Source organism: Spodoptera frugiperda, chromosome 8 (assembly GCF_023101765.2).
Source record: "Spodoptera frugiperda isolate SF20-4 chromosome 8, AGI-APGP_CSIRO_Sfru_2.0, whole genome shotgun sequence".
NCBI classification, from domain to species: domain Eukaryota; kingdom Metazoa; phylum Arthropoda; class Insecta; order Lepidoptera; family Noctuidae; genus Spodoptera; species Spodoptera frugiperda.
Window position 1 is genome coordinate 2,250,686 of NC_064219.1, and position 17,942 is coordinate 2,268,627.

The 17,942-nt window shown below is 35.2% G+C and overlaps 2 protein-coding genes across 3 annotated transcripts in view; both read left to right on the forward strand.

Moving 5' to 3' along the window:
• Positions 1 to 223: 223 nt before the first annotated feature.
• On the forward strand, positions 224 to 3,311 carry LOC118275557 (probable maleylacetoacetate isomerase 2). 2 transcript variants are annotated; one of them, XM_035593567.2, is made up of 5 exons: positions 224 to 392; positions 950 to 1,127; positions 1,629 to 1,750; positions 2,043 to 2,254; positions 2,507 to 3,311. In XM_035593567.2, exons 1-5 carry the CDS (start codon positions 384 to 386, stop codon positions 2,631 to 2,633), a joined length of 648 nt encoding a protein of 215 aa, XP_035449460.1. In that variant the 5' UTR covers positions 224 to 383; the 3' UTR covers positions 2,634 to 3,311. The 2 variants fall into 2 exon arrangements, with proteins under 2 accessions (XP_035449460.1, XP_035449459.1); XM_035593566.2 differs by lacking the exon at positions 224 to 392 and adding an exon at positions 456 to 623.
• Positions 3,312 to 4,170: 859 nt separating this feature from the next.
• Positions 4,171 to 17,942, forward strand: part of LOC118275536 (phosphofurin acidic cluster sorting protein 1) — a 141,953-nt gene continuing 128,181 nt past the window's right edge. The window contains 1 exon segment of the mRNA XM_050695471.1: positions 4,171 to 4,530. Within this exon segment, the coding sequence (XP_050551428.1) occupies positions 4,421 to 4,530 (110 nt within the window). The 5' untranslated portion in view covers positions 4,171 to 4,420.

The following is a 17,942-nucleotide window of genomic DNA, read 5'->3' on the forward strand; positions in this document are numbered from 1 at the left end:
AAAAGTTTCTTGAGTTACTGAGATTTGGTTTCCGAAACAAAATTATTTTTAACATTTTTCTTGCACTATTTATTGAAGTGCTTGAAGAAACGAGAATCAATCAAGACAAGAGATATTGTATTATACGAAATAAAATTAAAAAATATCACGAGTTCACGATTGATTTTAACATACATTCTTGTGATTTCCGAACGAAATATTGAAAGATTGAAAGCAATGAACTCTATGCGCAACACTGTGCTATTACAGTGATAAAGGGGCTCAATATTTATTTGTTTGTTATACAAAATAAACCGTAATTTACGAATTTATATTTTGTGAAGAAGTACATAAACGCCGTCAAAATTACTTACTACTCCAAATACAACGGGAATATTTCCGCCATGGCTAAGGTACGAATATAATACGCCAGTCTGTTTCTCGATTCTATTTTTTTTAATTTGTTGCTCTATTTGCATACTAGACTATCTTGTTGAATAAACCTGTTGTTTGTATCTGGTTTAACTTGTTGAATAGTGAGATAGGTACTACAATTTCAAATCGGGAAGCATTCGAGAGTGTTCAGTTGAAGTTATTAGTCGTGATTTATTAATTTTATAATGGGCGATGTCGTTGAAACTAAGGTGAATAATGGCACTTGAATTATTTAGTGATTAGGAAGGACAATGCACTTATTAATCGATATCCGACAGTTAGTTTACTTCAATTGTAATATTTAATATCTAATTCGTAAAGTTTTTTTTTATATCATTTTGTACTCACATTTTCGCCTTTTCGGTATGATATCTAGAAGCAATAACTATTTATAGATACGCACTATGTTCAAGTCCGAACTTTATTTATATTCCTTATCATTCGCTTGTTTTTACCGCTTTCAAAGTGAGCATAAATCCTGTTTGTGTTCTCTCAGTTCTAATTTTAAATTGTGTTTTTTTTTAATCTTTTACAGCCAGTATTATATTCATACTGGCGAAGCTCATGTTCTTGGCGGGTGCGCATCGCGCTCAACTTGAAGGAGATTCCCTATGACATCAAGGCAGTCAGCCTAATCAAGGGGGGAGGAGAACAGCACTGCAATGAGTACCGGGAAGTCAACCCTATGGAGCAAGTCCCATCTCTTTGTATTGGTAAATATTTTTTTATGACTAAAATAGGTAGGTAATTAAAGACAAGAAATTCACCATTTGTGTTATTATAAGTCCCATGTAATAGGGGTGAGCGTATTGACATATACTGGGCACAATCCCAGACTCTATTCTACTACTACTGAGAAATTTTCGAAAAATCGAAAAAAACCCAGTAATACTTTGTTCGACCCGGGAATCGAACCCGAGACCCCTTATCCGGCAGTCGCACTTGCGCCCATTCGACCAATGAGTCTGAGACTTTAACACAAAAGGTGAATAGTGGGTATAAATTATACAGCGGCATTACATGCCGTAATGTCCTCTGCCTACCCCTTCAGGGATTAAAGACGTGACGTTGCATAAAAATAAAGATAAAAAAGAATTTGCGCTTCTTAATTGAATTCACTGATAAGAATAAGCAAAATGAGCCATTTGATTATATCAGTGGCAGTGGTAAAGTAAAGGTATCTCATAAATTTTTTATCTACTGAAATTTTGCAGATGGACACACACTTGTGGAGTCTCTCAACATTATGCATTACCTGGAAGAGACCAGACCAAACCAGAGGCCTTTGATGCCTCAGGACTGCTTCAAACGGGCTAAAGTTCGTGAAATTTGTGAGGTGGGTAATAATAATAATAAACTTTATTAATAAAGACAACTAAAGTCCACAAATGACAATAAAGAGAAATAAAACTACTTAATTAATACTTAATACTAAGCAGGGACTTAGTCCGCTGCACTAACTTCCACATTAGCGGACTGTCGTGCCTGTCAGCTATAGCATTCAGGATGCCGTGGCGACTTCCACGCAGGCGACTGATCCTGAAATTTTGAATCAATCATTTATTTTAAAAAAGTTTCTAGGTTCTTGTCTTCAATGGTATTCATAGCTTGTTCTATTTACATTACAGGTCATATCCTCAGGCATTCAGCCACTCCAGAACCTGATAGTCCTCATCTACGTAGGTGAGGAGAAGAAGAAGGAATGGGCCCAGCACTGGATTACTCGGGGCTTCAGAGCCGTGGAGAAGCTGCTCTCTGCCTGTGCTGGAAAGTATTGTGTTGGGGACGAGATCACACTCGCTGACTGCTGTCTGGTGCCACAGGTTTTCAATGCTAGGAGGTAAGAAATATTTCATTTTTGTACTTCCTCAAAAATTGTAGAGTTTAAAATACACTAACCGCTGTAGTGTCTGTTTTCGCCTCTATTTGTCTGCAATAAACTAGAAAACTACTGTACAGATTTTGATGCAGTTTTAATCAGGGGATAGCCCAGACTGATTCTTGAGAAAGCTTTAAATGTATAGTATGTTAGGGCTTTATAAATGCAAATGGAAAATTCCAAAAGTCATAATCATTAATCTTCCAATTCCAGATTTCATGTGGACCTGCGTCCCTTCCCAATAATTCTCCGTATCGACCGTGAGCTGGAGAACCACCCAGCGTTCCGCGCAGCTCATCCCTCCTCACAGCCCGACTGCCCGCCAGAAGTCGCTAAATGAGCCAGAAACAGTGCCACGTCCACAAATTGGCCGCATACACCTTCAAGTTCGCTATTACAGCGCTACGTTTGAATTTGGAACGAACATCCATCTTGGAAAAGGCGAAAATTTAAATAAATGTTGCCAATATTCGGTAATCAAGGCAAAATAAAGAAAAAATTCGGTGCCATTATAAAATTATGATATTCGAAATATTAGTAGACCGAAATACAATACATAAAAGGGTATTTAAATTCGGAATAAAGTATTCACAAAATTATTACAATAATATGCGTCTAATAACCAATTTGTGGACATGGTATGCTATGGGAAACTTGAGTTATTATTTAGTTTTTTCGACATTTTTGCATTTTTATACAAAACTCATTATATTAATTTTGTTTACCCAAATTAGTCTTAAGCTTTTTATTCTAATCTAGTCTTATAAATATTTTTAAGCCATTTCGTAAGGTTTTGGGTATTAGGTAACTATTATGTGGATCAATCTATGCATTTTTAATTTAAATGAATTTTATTGTAAAATTATTAACTTTATATTCCATTAAGTTTAATTGATAAATCAAAATTATGAAATTAGGTATGATAATTTAGATTATGCTTGGGATATTATTCTAATTTTAGTAATTTACTGTTTTCGTTTTGTATATTTTTAGTAAATAAAATATTTTTTGTTCAAAACGTTTTTCTTTTTTATAATCTGATTATAATTACTTCCATTAAGTAACAATGAACTTGGACAAAAATTATATTTTGATGGGATGGGGCGGCAAATAAATAGACAATTCACTTGATAGTAAGCAATTGGCGCCGTCCATGGACCTTAAAGTATAGCCAGTCTCTTAGGGGTTTGAGGATTAGGGATGAGAATGGTTGGGATTGGGCCTTCGGTAGACACTCTCACACGGCAAAACACAATGCAAAAAAATAGTTGTTTCTCGCCGGTTTTCAATGAGGCCGTGATATCAGTTCGATTGAGTCAACCCATTCGTGGCTCTCAAATGTAAACTATAATGTATTTCGTGTACATGGCGTAGCATAGTATGATATATTGTTAATTAGTATTTGTTATGAATTATTCATGTTTGAATTATAATTAAACAAAAACGATAACAACTTTTTACAACATAATTTTACCAAAATTTTATTTCAGAACGCATCGGTAAAGTGACATCTCTTGCTAACTTTTGACAACTCGTGGTATTGCAAGTTTTAAAAAATTACCCAGTATTACGGAATATTTCCAAATCGTGTTAAAATTGTGATTTTTTTTTTAACTTGATTGTGTACTTTCATAATGGTTAATGTAATGAAAGTTCTTAAATTGACGCATATAATTTACATCGAAATTGGATTATACTAAATCAAGAAAATTCAATGAAAAAACCATGTGAAATCGAATATTTCACATTGTTTTTCTCATATTGATTATATATAACATCATAGATATTTCATTATCATTTAAACGTATACAAAAAATTACCCAAGAAAAAAACGGGTACTTATTTTATTTTAAACAAGTGGAGTTGGTATTATGGGTAACCAAAGTACGGTAACACTGGGCAGCTAGCTGTCAAACGTATCGAACGCCTTCGGTCGGCTCGCTGCGATTCACCAGTCGACCGTGCTATAAAATTACTGAGTATTGTTGTGATTGCGTCGGCATCGGCTTCGTGTATGAACTGTGTTGTAAAAATGAATACAGTGTCGTGTTTAGTGATTAAATAACAATGCCAATTGTAATGTACACTAGTGTTGTGCTGTGAAACCGTTGTTTGGTGCTGTTTAAGATGACCGAGAAAAATAAATCGGAAAAGATGACTAATGCATCCAAACCTGTTCCCATGAAACTTTTTGCAGCCTGGGAGGTGGACAGGACGCCTTCCAACTGCATTCCCAGGTAATATTGTTGTCATAGAAGTTGAAAAAGTGCTATGTTTATGTTAAGTTAAAAGTTTCACATTCCGTCGAATCTAAGGTTTGTAATGCCTTGATATTGGTTGGAGATCGTATCTTTAGGTATGTCTGGTAGTGTTATGTTGTTTATAACGATGTTTTCGTGGGGCGTCGCTCGTAATCGGCTCCCCGGCTTATCGGCGTGATGCCACATCGTATTGTTCGCTTAGATTATGGAGCAGTTGTTGTACTGACTGCTCTGTACTTCTACACTTTTGATTACAACTGATTTAAACTATAGTTTTAATCGTTCATTTATTAATATACTTTAAATGATCTTCTTGTATACGAAAAACTAATTAGAATCACCATAGCCAATCTGAATTCTTATTGAGCACTTATTAGTAAAAAGTTTAAACTTTTACAAGACCTCTTTGCTCCCATAAGTTGTTTAACAAAATTATCTCATGTTTCATCACACTAGAACTCACTATTATCCTTATTGGAACACAATAAACTAAATAATAATAACTTTACAACAATAACTCTATGCATTTATTTAACAATAACAGGAAAATAAATTGCTCAGCACACAATAATATGGAATCCTTAAATAAATCATTTATTATTAAAATAATAATCCTAATTAATTTGGTATTATTTTAACTTAGTCTCTCATCTTAGGAACAATACTATTAATAAATGTAAAGTCAACTGAGTATTATTGTTTTATTATATTGTTAACCTTATTTATTAATCAGTGGTAATATAATAATACTATAGGTATTTAGTATTTACACAGCTTTGACTAAGTCATTAGGTATTATGTTTTGTAAATTGTAATGGTAATCATGTCTATGGAATTTATTTGAGAACTTAACTAACTATATTAGAATGTAAAGAGAACACTTATTTTAAAATATTTATTAACTATTCATGGAAACCTGGTCAGACTTAGTAGAATCTACTTCAAAACTTTTAAAAGTATAGTGTATACTTTAAATTAACTATTTACTTTAAAAACTATTTAATTTTAAATCACAATTTACTGGTAAACCATGATTTTTAGTTAATTTATTACGTCTCGTGATAGTTATTATAAAAAAAATTACAAACTTAAATTACTGTAATGGTACCAAATTTTAAAGTTATGATTCAAGATTTACCTATTTAAATCTTGGTAGATATTTATGTGCCATGCCATGGGCTATATACTACTTTAGACCGTAGCGAACTCCTAGCCTAGAATCAACATAAAATAATTAGTAATTTTATATACAAAATCTAGGTACATATCATGAAAAACGGAATTCATATAAAGATAATATTGCTTTATACATTGTTAAGTAATAATGAGAAAAATAAAAAATAGAATTATGGTGCCTTTATATTAAGAACTTCTTTCTATAAAGTTCAATGGCTGTTGTCTATATAAGGTTTACATAATAACTGGTACATAACTCTCAGTAAGTACCTAAGTACATTGTAAATAACTAACTACTACAAAGATAAGATTAGGACACACTTAGTATTGTTTTAATGAAGCAATTATCTGCAAGAACAAATATATACTATTAGTTATCTGTTAATTTATATAATAAGTAATGTGTTGTACTATTTGTATGTAAGTTTTCTAACTGCATTTTAATTTCCCTGTTCGAATCATAAGTTTCATGTCCTAATCATATTAACACCTCCCTGATTGGTTGGAACTAATCTTATAGGATAGGCTAGGCTAGATATAGTTAGATGTTTTTAGTTCACATTAAGACATGTAATGCCACTGTGCAATGTAACCCACTTTTCACCATTTATGTTATAAGTCCACACACTATAGTTGGCATAATTTCAGACTCCGAGCTAACTAACTACTACTGAGAAATTTTCGAAAATGTAAAAAAAGCCTAGTAATACTATGCCCGACTTATCGGCTGGGCAATTATACCTACACGAGAAAACCATAAAGAAAAATAATAATCCTTTTTTCCTAATCGGTTCAGCATTGCGTTACTACATACCAGACAGGATTACAACATCGAAAATCTGTCTGGTAAAGACATCGCAAAGCTCGTACAGCACAAAGTATGTACTGAGCCTCCTCTCAAATGCGCTTGCACGCACAATCCTGCATAGTACAATCAATCTACCGGGTGCGGAGATTATGTGAAACCTTCCTATGTAGAGGATGTTGATAGTCCAACATTACTACGCTACGGCATGAAGATAGGGTTGCCAGATCCAGACTGATCATTTCCTGGACATTTCTACGGCCATGAACGAAATCTGAGTTTTGGTTTCCCATCTGAGACTAAACTGTAAAAGTGGGAATTAAGTAGGTGCCTAGAACTCACCCTTCCCGCCCCTAAACTCACGCAGCGCGATTTGCGAGCGCGTTACAACTTTCGGTTTGAGTTTTGCAGCCATAGTTTTTCATTTTTGTGAAAAATCTAGTACTTTTTCATTCCGGGACAGCAAAGTAAAATTACTGGACACAAAATTCAGGGACAAGTCCGGAAATCTCGGCTATCTGGCAACCCTACATGAAGATCATACCTATTTGACAAATGTTAAATCCTGACTCCTGACCTTACTCTAGTTACAACGGCGTTACTTATTTCCTACAGCATGCTCCAAATTAGTCAAAAAAATGGCGTGTATTCTAGTCTGATGGCATTCCTCTCCTTTCTCTTCCTCTCCCATACCCTCACTCACACCATTCACACGAGAGTCGTAGGAAACAGTACCGATATGAACGATTTGATTGGCATGTGGGTGTCGGGCACAGGATGTTGTTGATTCACAATAAATTGTCACCGTTTGATTACGGTTTTAACGCAAGGCCGGCGCGTATTATTCAATTGATTTTTTTTATTCCTTGTCCGTCATCCTAGCTTGTGTACTGTGTGTGGAGGGCCGTGGATGATAAAGGGAAATAAGGATGCAGGGATCACGATATAAAAACGTTTATGAGTAGACTAGAGTAGTGTTAAAGACATACCAAAAATATTCACTGGGAAACTTATCTTTTAGTGTAGCTAGTTTTACACATATATTTTGTAATGTATTCAGCCTAGTTTGGCTAACACAATACACGAGTAACGCATAAAAAATACTACGAAACACAAAGTAATCTCAATATGTATGGAACCACCCAAGCGTGTCCCGAAAAGCGTAACAGAAAGAATAATCAAGTTTAAACCTCCTACTGAGCCAGTCACGTTAATCAACACATAACTACATTTACATTTGAATATCTAAAGCCTAAGTTCGTGCATTAAACAAGGAAACGTTCCACGAACCCGTTTGCTCGAAAGGTCGTGAGCACGGCTTGCCGACTCTAATTGCAGAAAAAAACTAGGAAATAAGGCCTTAATACTGGGGTAATGCGAGTATAAATACATTTCTCTGTGTTAATATCGTTCCGATCACGTTTTCACATCGTATTAACATCTTTGTGCCGCCATTTTTCCGCTCTATATATCATACACACATAAGTTAGATAACAATTATATATGTAAGTATCACAAACTTGTTATATAATTAAGTGGTTTCAAGTGCGTATGTTTACTTACGTAATGAAGGAATAAACAAACTTTCCACCTCTTGAGGAAACTGGTTTTGTGTCTGTCAGTTTTTGGAGAAATCTAACTAGGTATATGACAATATTTTATAATAGAACTAGCGACCCGCCCCGACTACAATAGTAATATACTATATGCATGTATTATACATATAAACCTTTTTCTTGAATCACTCTATCTATTAAAAAAACCGCATCAAAATCCGTTGCGTAATTTAAAGATTTAAGCATATAAAGGGACATAGGGACAGAGAAAGCGACTTTGTTTTATACTATGTAGTGATTAAAAAACTGTGACATAGAATGACGAATTCTAAAGGGATTATGCCTATGAACTAAGGTCCGTTGCGTATAGCCGATCCGGTAAACATCACAGTAATTGTTATTTGTTCTGCCTTTTATAACATAAATCTTGAATTGGTCGTTTCTATCCGAAGAATTAACTGCCAACACGAAGTTTTCTCAAAAACAATGTTAACCAGAGAACCGTTTATCCCTCGCCTTTGCGGGGATTATTATTATCCGTAGGAAACAGCCTTTGTCAAGGAAAAGTAGGTAATGTTAAGACATTTTCTGCAAAGATGAAACTTTTTTTACGCAATAAAATATTGGCGGAAAATCGCCTTTTTTGGTGAAATGCCTTGTCTTTCGTGATTGTATAACAATAATGCGATGATATACAAATGCTTATTGGAGACTTACGTAGCTAACTATTGGTATCTATCAGTTTTGCTAGGGGCGATTTTACTTATGATTTAGCCTTAACTCTAGTTTACGTACAACATACGTGTGTAATTAACTACTTACTCGGGCCCAGGCCCAATAAATATTTAGCTAACTAACTATAGTTAAAGGGTAGTCAAGTTTACTTATCATTAACTTCACCAAGAACATTTTCCATGTCTTAAGAACCAGAAAAGGGTACAACAATACATTAAAGGACCAATAGGAACCTCGTTTAATTTCTCTCCATTCGATAATTAGAGAGTTTCCTCTATATTTAATTTAAAGTTATTTCTTTTAATATAACTGTATTCATTAGCAAATAAACCCTTTGACTTTGACTTTAAGCAATCTTAATAACTAATACCCTCATCTTCATAGATTTTACTTATGAGTTACTGTTAATGTGTATACATATTAATTATTTTAATAATTATTGTTTGTTCCGTAACATACGAGTGCACAGCTTATCGCAGCTGTGTGTCGGGATGTACTTACTAACATGCCACAGTGTAATTAACTAATTGACTTCATAATTATTTGCTATAGTTACTGTGATGTGTAGAGCGACTTTTTCTCGTTGACGTTGGATAGACGGGAATATTTGTTTTGGTCTTTTGCAGTCTTCTTTGGTCTTTTGAAATTTAGAATGGTTTGTCATTGCGCTATGACGACTAAAGAAGACGTCTGTTGGAGACAAAACGATATTAAATTATGACCGATGAAAGAAATGAACTAGGTTAACATCAGAGTTTCAGATTCAGTGACGAGTTTTAATAAAAAATATCTTACCTATACTTACTTCGAAACACTCACTGATACTTGATTTCGCTAGTAACGTATGCTATCTACGACTATTCTAGCTATATGCTACTAGATAGCATAAGTTACTAGCGAAATCAGTCAGAAATAGACACAGAACAGCTGTAGGGTGTCAACACTTGTAAAAACTAGCAATTCCTAACCTAGTATATCTAGAAGCCAACAATTTCTTCAGAGTGAGAGCTATGAGTCATTCGATACCTACATTAGTACAAGTTATGCAAATGCGTATGCGCAGACAAGGCGATACAAGTATTTATGTATGCAGTGTGTTACTTTCCAGTTTCGGCGTAAGTTGGCTGAAGTGACAGAATTATTATATTCAGTTAAATGATGTTCCTGAAATGGTAGATGATAAATGGTAAATAAATATTATGTCGTAAGGCCATGCGTTTCCCATAGTATGGAGAACCGGTTTTAATATTTTTCCTTCCATTATCGTACATTAGTTGCTAATTGAAGTACAGGACCTAATACCAAAGTAGCTTATTTTAAAATTATTATAACTACTACCGCCTACTACTAGCGACCCGCCCTGCTTCGCATGGGTGCAATGGTGATATATTATGCATTTATTACACATAATTATAAGACTTCTTCTTGAATCACTCTATCTATTAAAAAATCCGTTGCGTAATTTTAAATATTTAAGCATACAAAGGGATAGAAAAAACTACTTTGGTTTTATACTATGCAGTGAAAAAATCCTTTACAAAATCCCCCAAATATGACAAACAAAAACTAATAAAGGTACATTTAGTAAAAACAATAGCAATAAGGTTTTATTTATAAAACTTAGCATTTGCTCATCGCTACCATGTCCACGCGCACGTTATACTCGTAGATGCGCGAGCGCCGCGGAGGGTGACCGCAAGGTCGCCGTTACTGGAGGGTGACACACCGAGTGGGTGATCGATTGACTCACTGTCCACTGCAGCCGGTGTCCACTTACGAAACTACGACTCTTCTTGTGCTATTTACCTATTTGTTTTTGCTTAACTTTGGTATCGTCACCTGGCTGAACATAAGTAACCAAATAAGTTGGTGCAGTGGGTGGTACATTATACTTAATTATATCAAGTAGACCAGTGATGTAGGTATCATTATATCACTATAACAGTGATAAATTCCCATGCCATCTCTCTGTGGACTGTGGCAGATCCGGACCTGTGGACTACCTAACGGATTACCAGGGTTGTGGCTCAAAGCAGGAGTAGGAACGTGGTGGTTTTTAGTCAGTAAGAATCTGACACTCTCTCGCCTCACGCAAAGTAATTATTCGATGATTTTACCCACTCAAAAAAGGCATAATTCCAGATTTCATGCTGAGAACTGTCAAAAACCGAAAAAAAACACAATAATACTTTGCCCGATTCGAAAATTGAAACAGAGCTTTTTACCTCGGCAATCACGAACGTGGCTCCTACGACACTTGCATTACGGTAGTCTTTTGTCTAAGTTTTTTTTTCACAATTAGCGGTCCCCGGTGTTTCGCACGGATGCTGTTTTTCGTGATGGATGTCGATTTCGAGTTGTTGTGTCGTGTTTTCATTAAAATTGTTCCGTTGCGAAACGGTTAACTGAACTCGTGCTAAGATACTCATAAACAAGTAGGTTTTGACCACTTAAGCAAGGAAGTTCTTAAAGTTTTTTTTACTACTATTGGTAGCAATAAAGTTTACGGCCCACCTGATGGTTAGCGGACACCATAGCTACTCTAAATAGACCTCCGAGACTAGAGGTATCAGTGCGTTGCAGAATGTAGTAAACCTCTTTAAAGAAATACTTTTTTCATTCTAAGCATAACATTGGTTACTACCTAGCGGGTTTACCGGGGCTCCGGCTCGAAAAGCAGAAGTAGGAACGGGGTGGTTTTTAGTCCGTAAGAGTCCGACACTCCCTCTCACCTCGCCTAAGGCGGGAGAAGTCATTGAATGATTTTCCCCCTCAAAAAAAGCAATAACATTGGTTGTCTTGAAATTACAAGAGGAGGCTAAGTAAAAACGAAATGGATCCAAGGACCGTAAAAAGTAAGTAGAGACATCGGCAATGAAATACTAACAAATGTAAACTTATAACAAATTAAAGAAAACAAATTAATTAACGTAATCATCGAGGTCATGGCTGCCTGAATTGTCTAATCTACATAATTAGCACGTTTTTGCTTCGTTTACAAGGTCAGCCGTTTTGTAATAAATGCAATTTTATTTATTTAAAATAAAGAGGTGCATTTTGTACTTTGCATTATTTCTATGCAAGAGTTACAAAATAAAAACCTTTCGTTTTCTTTAGATATGTATTGGGAATATGAGAGCGTAAAAAGACTTTATTATAACTTTCGTGAGATATACTAAATTAATTAGTATGTTATCGAAATGCCGCGTCGTGTGTCGTGGAATGCTCATGAATATGAGCCTCTGGCATGGCTTGAAACTAGTCGAATTTTATTCCTTGTCAAACAGTTACGTGAGCAAGCCGATAACATAATAATTAATTTAGCGTCAAAAGACATTGTTGAAAGAGTGTTATTTATTGTCAAAACGAATTTTAACCTAGGATATACTTAGTTACCTAAGTCATAACTAAAAATATCTAGCAAACTTAACATTTCTTTTGTTACCAAGAACAAACACAATAAACCCAAATGACAATAGGCGGAAATCTTCCTAAGATCTTAGTCCATAAAAAATGGGTTCCACAGATAATATTGTGTGACGACCTCCTTAGATTATGTAACCCAACGAACAAGATTATACAAGTATATTAAGCGCATTATACAATATTAATTTGCATAGACCAAGTCGTTATGTGAATCATTATGTTGTGGAATTGTAAGAAGGTAAACAAGGCGAGGAAACCACATTGTAACAAAGAATCTTGTTATAAACGGCCAATAATGCAAACATAATGTCGATTCTACCTTAATGCCCATAATTTTTGTCAAATGATTCATTCACCTCCAAAGCTAACTTTATGAGTAAGGGACATCCAAAATCATAATGTTTAATTTATCTTGACTAAACTACGCCATAAGTAGCTCTCAATGTCACCCAGAGGTGAGAATGAAACGTGCAGACACAAAAACAAATTGTATTGTTTTTAATATTCATTACTTTTTTTTTTCTTGGACAAAATGTATACGATGATGGAGATAAAAACGGCATTAAGTATGTCTCGGTGAAATAAAAATAACCGATGAAGTGATGTAAGTAATCTTAGCCTATTGTTGGTCGGAGCTGCGGACCGCCTTGCAGTAGGAACGGGGTGGTTTTTAGTCAGTAAGAGTCTGACACTCCCTCTCGCCTCGCCCAAGTCATTGGATGATTAACTACCCTCAAAAAAGCCTATTGTAATCCGTATTCGTATTCCGGACTAAACATTCCTGAACTTGAACGTTCTTAAAATAAGGATTGTATAAAAAGAAACTTCTATAATTAACAGTACACTCATCGATACAATTTTAGCTGTATCTGAGATTGGATCTAATTTAGGTAAACAAATCGATAACTCTAAGAAAGATAGAACAGAATGTGTACTAAGTTCTATTCTCACGTCATGGATCACTTAAATTCGTTCATTCATTTGTTTAGCTACTAGCAGCTACCAGCTAGTGAGCTGGTAGACTTTATTTCTTTACCAGACCTGGATAATTTCTTTCATTCATGATAATTTATGCATGTCTTTAGTAAAGTTTTCTTTCAATGTGATGTCTTCTCTTTCTTTATTATATTTACGGTTATCGCATTATTCATTTTCAGCATAGTTTAAAACTTGTAGCATTATTTACAAGTCGACCTTGTTCTCCGGTACAACGCATGTCCCAAATTCCAAGCCATAGTAACCGCTCATCCGTGACCGAGTCACCGAGTCTATACGAGAGCCAATCATTCAACGCGACACCTATTATTATATCTTTAAGATAATATACACAGTAACATACTTTTGTAAGATCCACAGAATCTCAAATAAAATGTAATTAAGACATGTAAAGCAAAAGAAATGTTACCCAAATTATCCCATGTCGTAATGTACCTACATTTTATGAAAGAGAAATTTATTATTACGTCGTAATAAAATTTTGTGATGTCAATTTTTTTTTCCTCTAATAATCTCCGAGAAATTGCTTAGAGATTTTTCGGGCAGATTTTCCTTAATAAAATCCTGCTACATTTATATTGTAAGCGTAGCACCAGGGTTTGGTACAATCGGTGTCAAGGGAACAAAACCATTCGAAGAATCTAGAAACATTCGGTTATCGACGATCGATCATCCAATATTGATACATCAAACATTTACCAATAAATTGTTGGCAAAAATCTCTTTAGTAGAGCGTTATGTTCCCCAGATGTTGGCCACATGTTTTGTATCGGTTTACGTACAATATTTATTGGAATGGCAGGCTCCATTGTTTTACGAAGTTGTTATTTAGTTGCAGACACAATGATGCTCCGTCCTGCAGATCCAACACAGCTGGTCCTTTGAGTATTGTTACGAACATCAATGGACAAAAGTTTTCCAACTGGACCGGTTCTATGATTAGTTCTAGTGGTAGAAACTGTTTTGTTTCGACCGCTGAACTATTTTGTATCATTTTGCTTTGTTGTTGGTTATTAATGAAAACTTTGTGTTTGTATCGTACTCGCTACACTTGTTCAAACAGTAATCGGTGATTTATGTAATGTTTTTGTACCACAGAAACGTTGTCAAATCAAAGTAAATAGGTACCACTTCTCACAACCGTGACACGAACACACGTGCGAAGCAGGATCCCCTGCCGTGATAGCAATTTGTCGGGCTATACAATTACAAACCCGTGTCGAGCGAACATATTGCGTACCTGTGATACATCACTGGCCCACTTCTTAACAGCTAGTGCTCACATTACCAGCATTAATTGGATACAACGCCTGTAAAACACAATTACACTACACTTACAATTGGCTCGGCAAATCTAAGCAGTAATTTCGCGTCGGCCCCATATCTCGGAACCGTTAACTGCAATGAGTGTGAACAGCCCAGTCAGATCGGTACATTTTTTTGTGAACTGGTCGATGACCCGCCTACCTCACGCTCCATCTAATACTAAGGTACTTCATCCGGCGTATTACCCTGTACGGCTGCTTTGGTCTCAACTTCGAGAACGATGGCAATTAATTGTGTCTGAGTTTTTGAGGGAACCCTGATCAGGTTAAACAATATTAATTTTAAAATCTTGTGTGCAGCAGTAATTCATGCTAGAGAATTAACATTATGAAGATTCCCAGACGTAGTGTAATGGCTATTCCTATTTTTGGATGTACGGGAATTACATTAGTTAGTAAATCAAAAATAGGTAAAGACTAGACTGATACACTTTTATTCCAAGCGTTTCCAAAAAATGATTCACAACTTTACAGATTCAAGATTGGTGATTTTTTTCCGTGGAATCGTTCGATTGGATTCCCTCGATATCAAACAAAAACACCTTGTTCTTTTTTTGTCCATGTCTAGGTATAAATCCAGGTACAAAATCAAGTATTTTTGGGCGAACAATAAACGATATTTTTTCTTGAAACGATTGCGGTACTTTTTGCTTCGACAGAATTTGACAAGGCTTTGATGAAAATTTGTTTTGGAGCAAAACAGTTTCCCAATCTTGAGCAATTTTAGAAGTCGGGCAGCGGTTCAATTACAATGATTGTTCTTAGTACGTAGATTGTATTGAGCGTTGAGGCTGTCGATTGACTCATACACCGCAGTTATGTGTACACTTACCATTTTATCATCAACAGTTTTCGTTTCATTTGTTAGTGGGTTAATTCTTGAACAGTTACAATGACGTCAGTCTGTCAGTTATTTGAACGCACGGAAGCAATCAATTTTGAGGATATTAGAACAAAAAGTGCCATCATAGGCCCGGAATAGATTCCCGTAATTACGCGGAGTTAATCGAATGTCGTTGTCAGTGTTGATGGCTTGACGCTCCATGTCCCACGCTTGCAGCGTCGGTAAGCGACTGATGGATTTTCAAATTTCAATCAAATCTTTGTTCAATTTCCCGGTAAATGGAAATAGACACTAGTATCATCACAATGTGATTGTATTTCCCAAACACACAATAACAAACGCTTACAATTTTGGGGAATCGAATAAACAAAGATTGTGCTTAAGGTTATTTTTATTGATGCGTGGGATTCTATTTCCTTATGTTAAATGATTCACCGATAACTGGGTAGCAGTACTTACTGATTCATCTTATTTGTCATCATTTATAAACATTGTAAGCGCCGTGTGCAGTGTAATACATTCTTCTGTGAAATCTGTTACTACACAATACACTCTTTTGTGTGAAACTTAGAATTAGGATGACTTACTGAATCTTGTGTCTTGTAATTTTGGTTGTCTCTCGGATATTGGATTTTAATTTCGAGATTCCTGTTCTTGATCCATAGTTCTGGTTTTTAGCGATCGTCCCTTATTACATAAGATTAAAAAATATTTTTTTAAAGGATAAATGACAAAGTACCGTAATTTTATTTTTCATAACTGCCTTTGTCCTCGCGATGATGAACGTTGCAGCAATTTGTTGATGTCACAACTGCCTCCCCTATTATTTACTTGCAAGCAATTTTGCTACGTGATACATCCGAAAACATTGTGAAATATACTTTTGTGTGGTTCTGCAATACTGTAATTACTGGCTGGCTTTTGTAGTGTAGTTCTTTTTTTTTCTCTTAACTGTCGTTTTGATTAATAGTTTGACTGTTGCTCTTGTGACTGCGAATAATGAGCACGTGGTTTTGTGTTTAGGAAAGTACTGTTGTGTCTATTCTTATTATAAGTTACTATTTCTATTTCATAATGATTTTGTATTTGTTTGTTGTAGTATTCGGTCTGATAGGTACATGAGTATAAACTAGCAAGTTTTAATAATGATAATTTAAAGTTTCTTTAGCTTCCCTATGACGAGGATACGACGGTTTTCCGTTTTAGTAGTGACGGTTGTTCCTTATTATTTCTGGCACATCATCTCATTTCAATGTTTTCCAATAAATTATGATGTCAGCCACTTTATAGATTGACATCCATTAAGATACCGGATCTGAGACGCGTTCGAGGAAGGATGTGTTTGATTCGTAAGACATACCAATACGACTTCAAAGCGTGATTAATGCGCTGTCGATCAGAAAGTAAAAGTGTTGCCATCCTTTTGTTAATGTAAGTCATTAATCCTCAGTGAGAGAAAGTGCTGTAAACTGGCATCTTGCACATAATTATCGTTTCTGTCATCAAAAACATAATTTTTGCTAATTGAGTCCAAAAATACTTCCATTTTAACTCTCTCAACAAGGTTTAATGTATGCAATTAAGTTTTATAAATTGTGCAAGGTCAATACTTCGTGTTAATTGTTGAACTGGTGACGACCATGACTCAAAGTGACAGTTTATTCAACTCTGACATTGTGGCTGCTGCTTTTATGCGATTGTCGCGCTTTTAACGCTATAAATTGGCGATTAATCGCATTCATTTGTCATTTTTGGAGTCTAATTGTAATGGGATCCTGTACCCTTAGTATGAGTTTGATTTACGTTTAAACTAATCGAAACGAGAGCGTGTTCGGCGCTCTGATTGGTTGGTTTATTCGAGCCGGCCAATTAGAACGCCGAACTGTTGTGTCCATACAAGATATTGCAGAATATGACATTCTAGAGCAAATTAAATTAAAACCAGCTTCTCTATTAATGTCTAGTAACAAGAAACCATTTAAATTTAATCTCATTATCGCCAATGAGATTGTTATTGGATCAAATGATTTAGTATTTGATGACAAATATGAAGTGGATAGGGAAAGATTGATATTTATGGATGAGGGTGCAATAAATACTTGAATTTATGGGAGAAAGATACCAAAGTGCCGATCTTGGGCAGTTCTCTGACCAATGGGAAGATATTAAAGCCGTAGTGTCGCGTTTATTGGATATCCACCTTTAATACACGAACAATGGACGATTCCAATAATTCCGTGCGTATTGTCACTCGTTATTTGTGGACTACGTGTTTCCTGTTAACACATTGTTTCCATGTTATTAATATTAAGTGTTTTATGTTACAAAGGTTTCTGTTTTCATCGTTTTTTATGCTATGATATTGTGGTTTCTTATTATAGTGTCTTATGCGTGTTCTTGCGGTTGTTGCTCCACTTTTAAGGTTTATGTAATATTGTTAAAGTCACGTATTTGCTTAGCAAATTCTCTAACGTTAATTATCTTTGCTGTCAGGGTTAGCGTTTATTTCTCTTTACGGAATTTCT

Coding starts and splice junctions, on each gene's coding strand:
- LOC118275557 (XM_035593566.2), top strand. CDS start 600: ATGGGCGATGTCGTTGAAACTAAG. Junction 1,128..1,628: donor AGTCCCATCTCTTTGTATTG/GTAAATATTTTT, acceptor GAAATTTTGCAG/ATGGACACACACTTGTGGAG. Junction 1,751..2,042: donor AAGTTCGTGAAATTTGTGAG/GTGGGTAATAAT, acceptor TTTACATTACAG/GTCATATCCTCAGGCATTCA.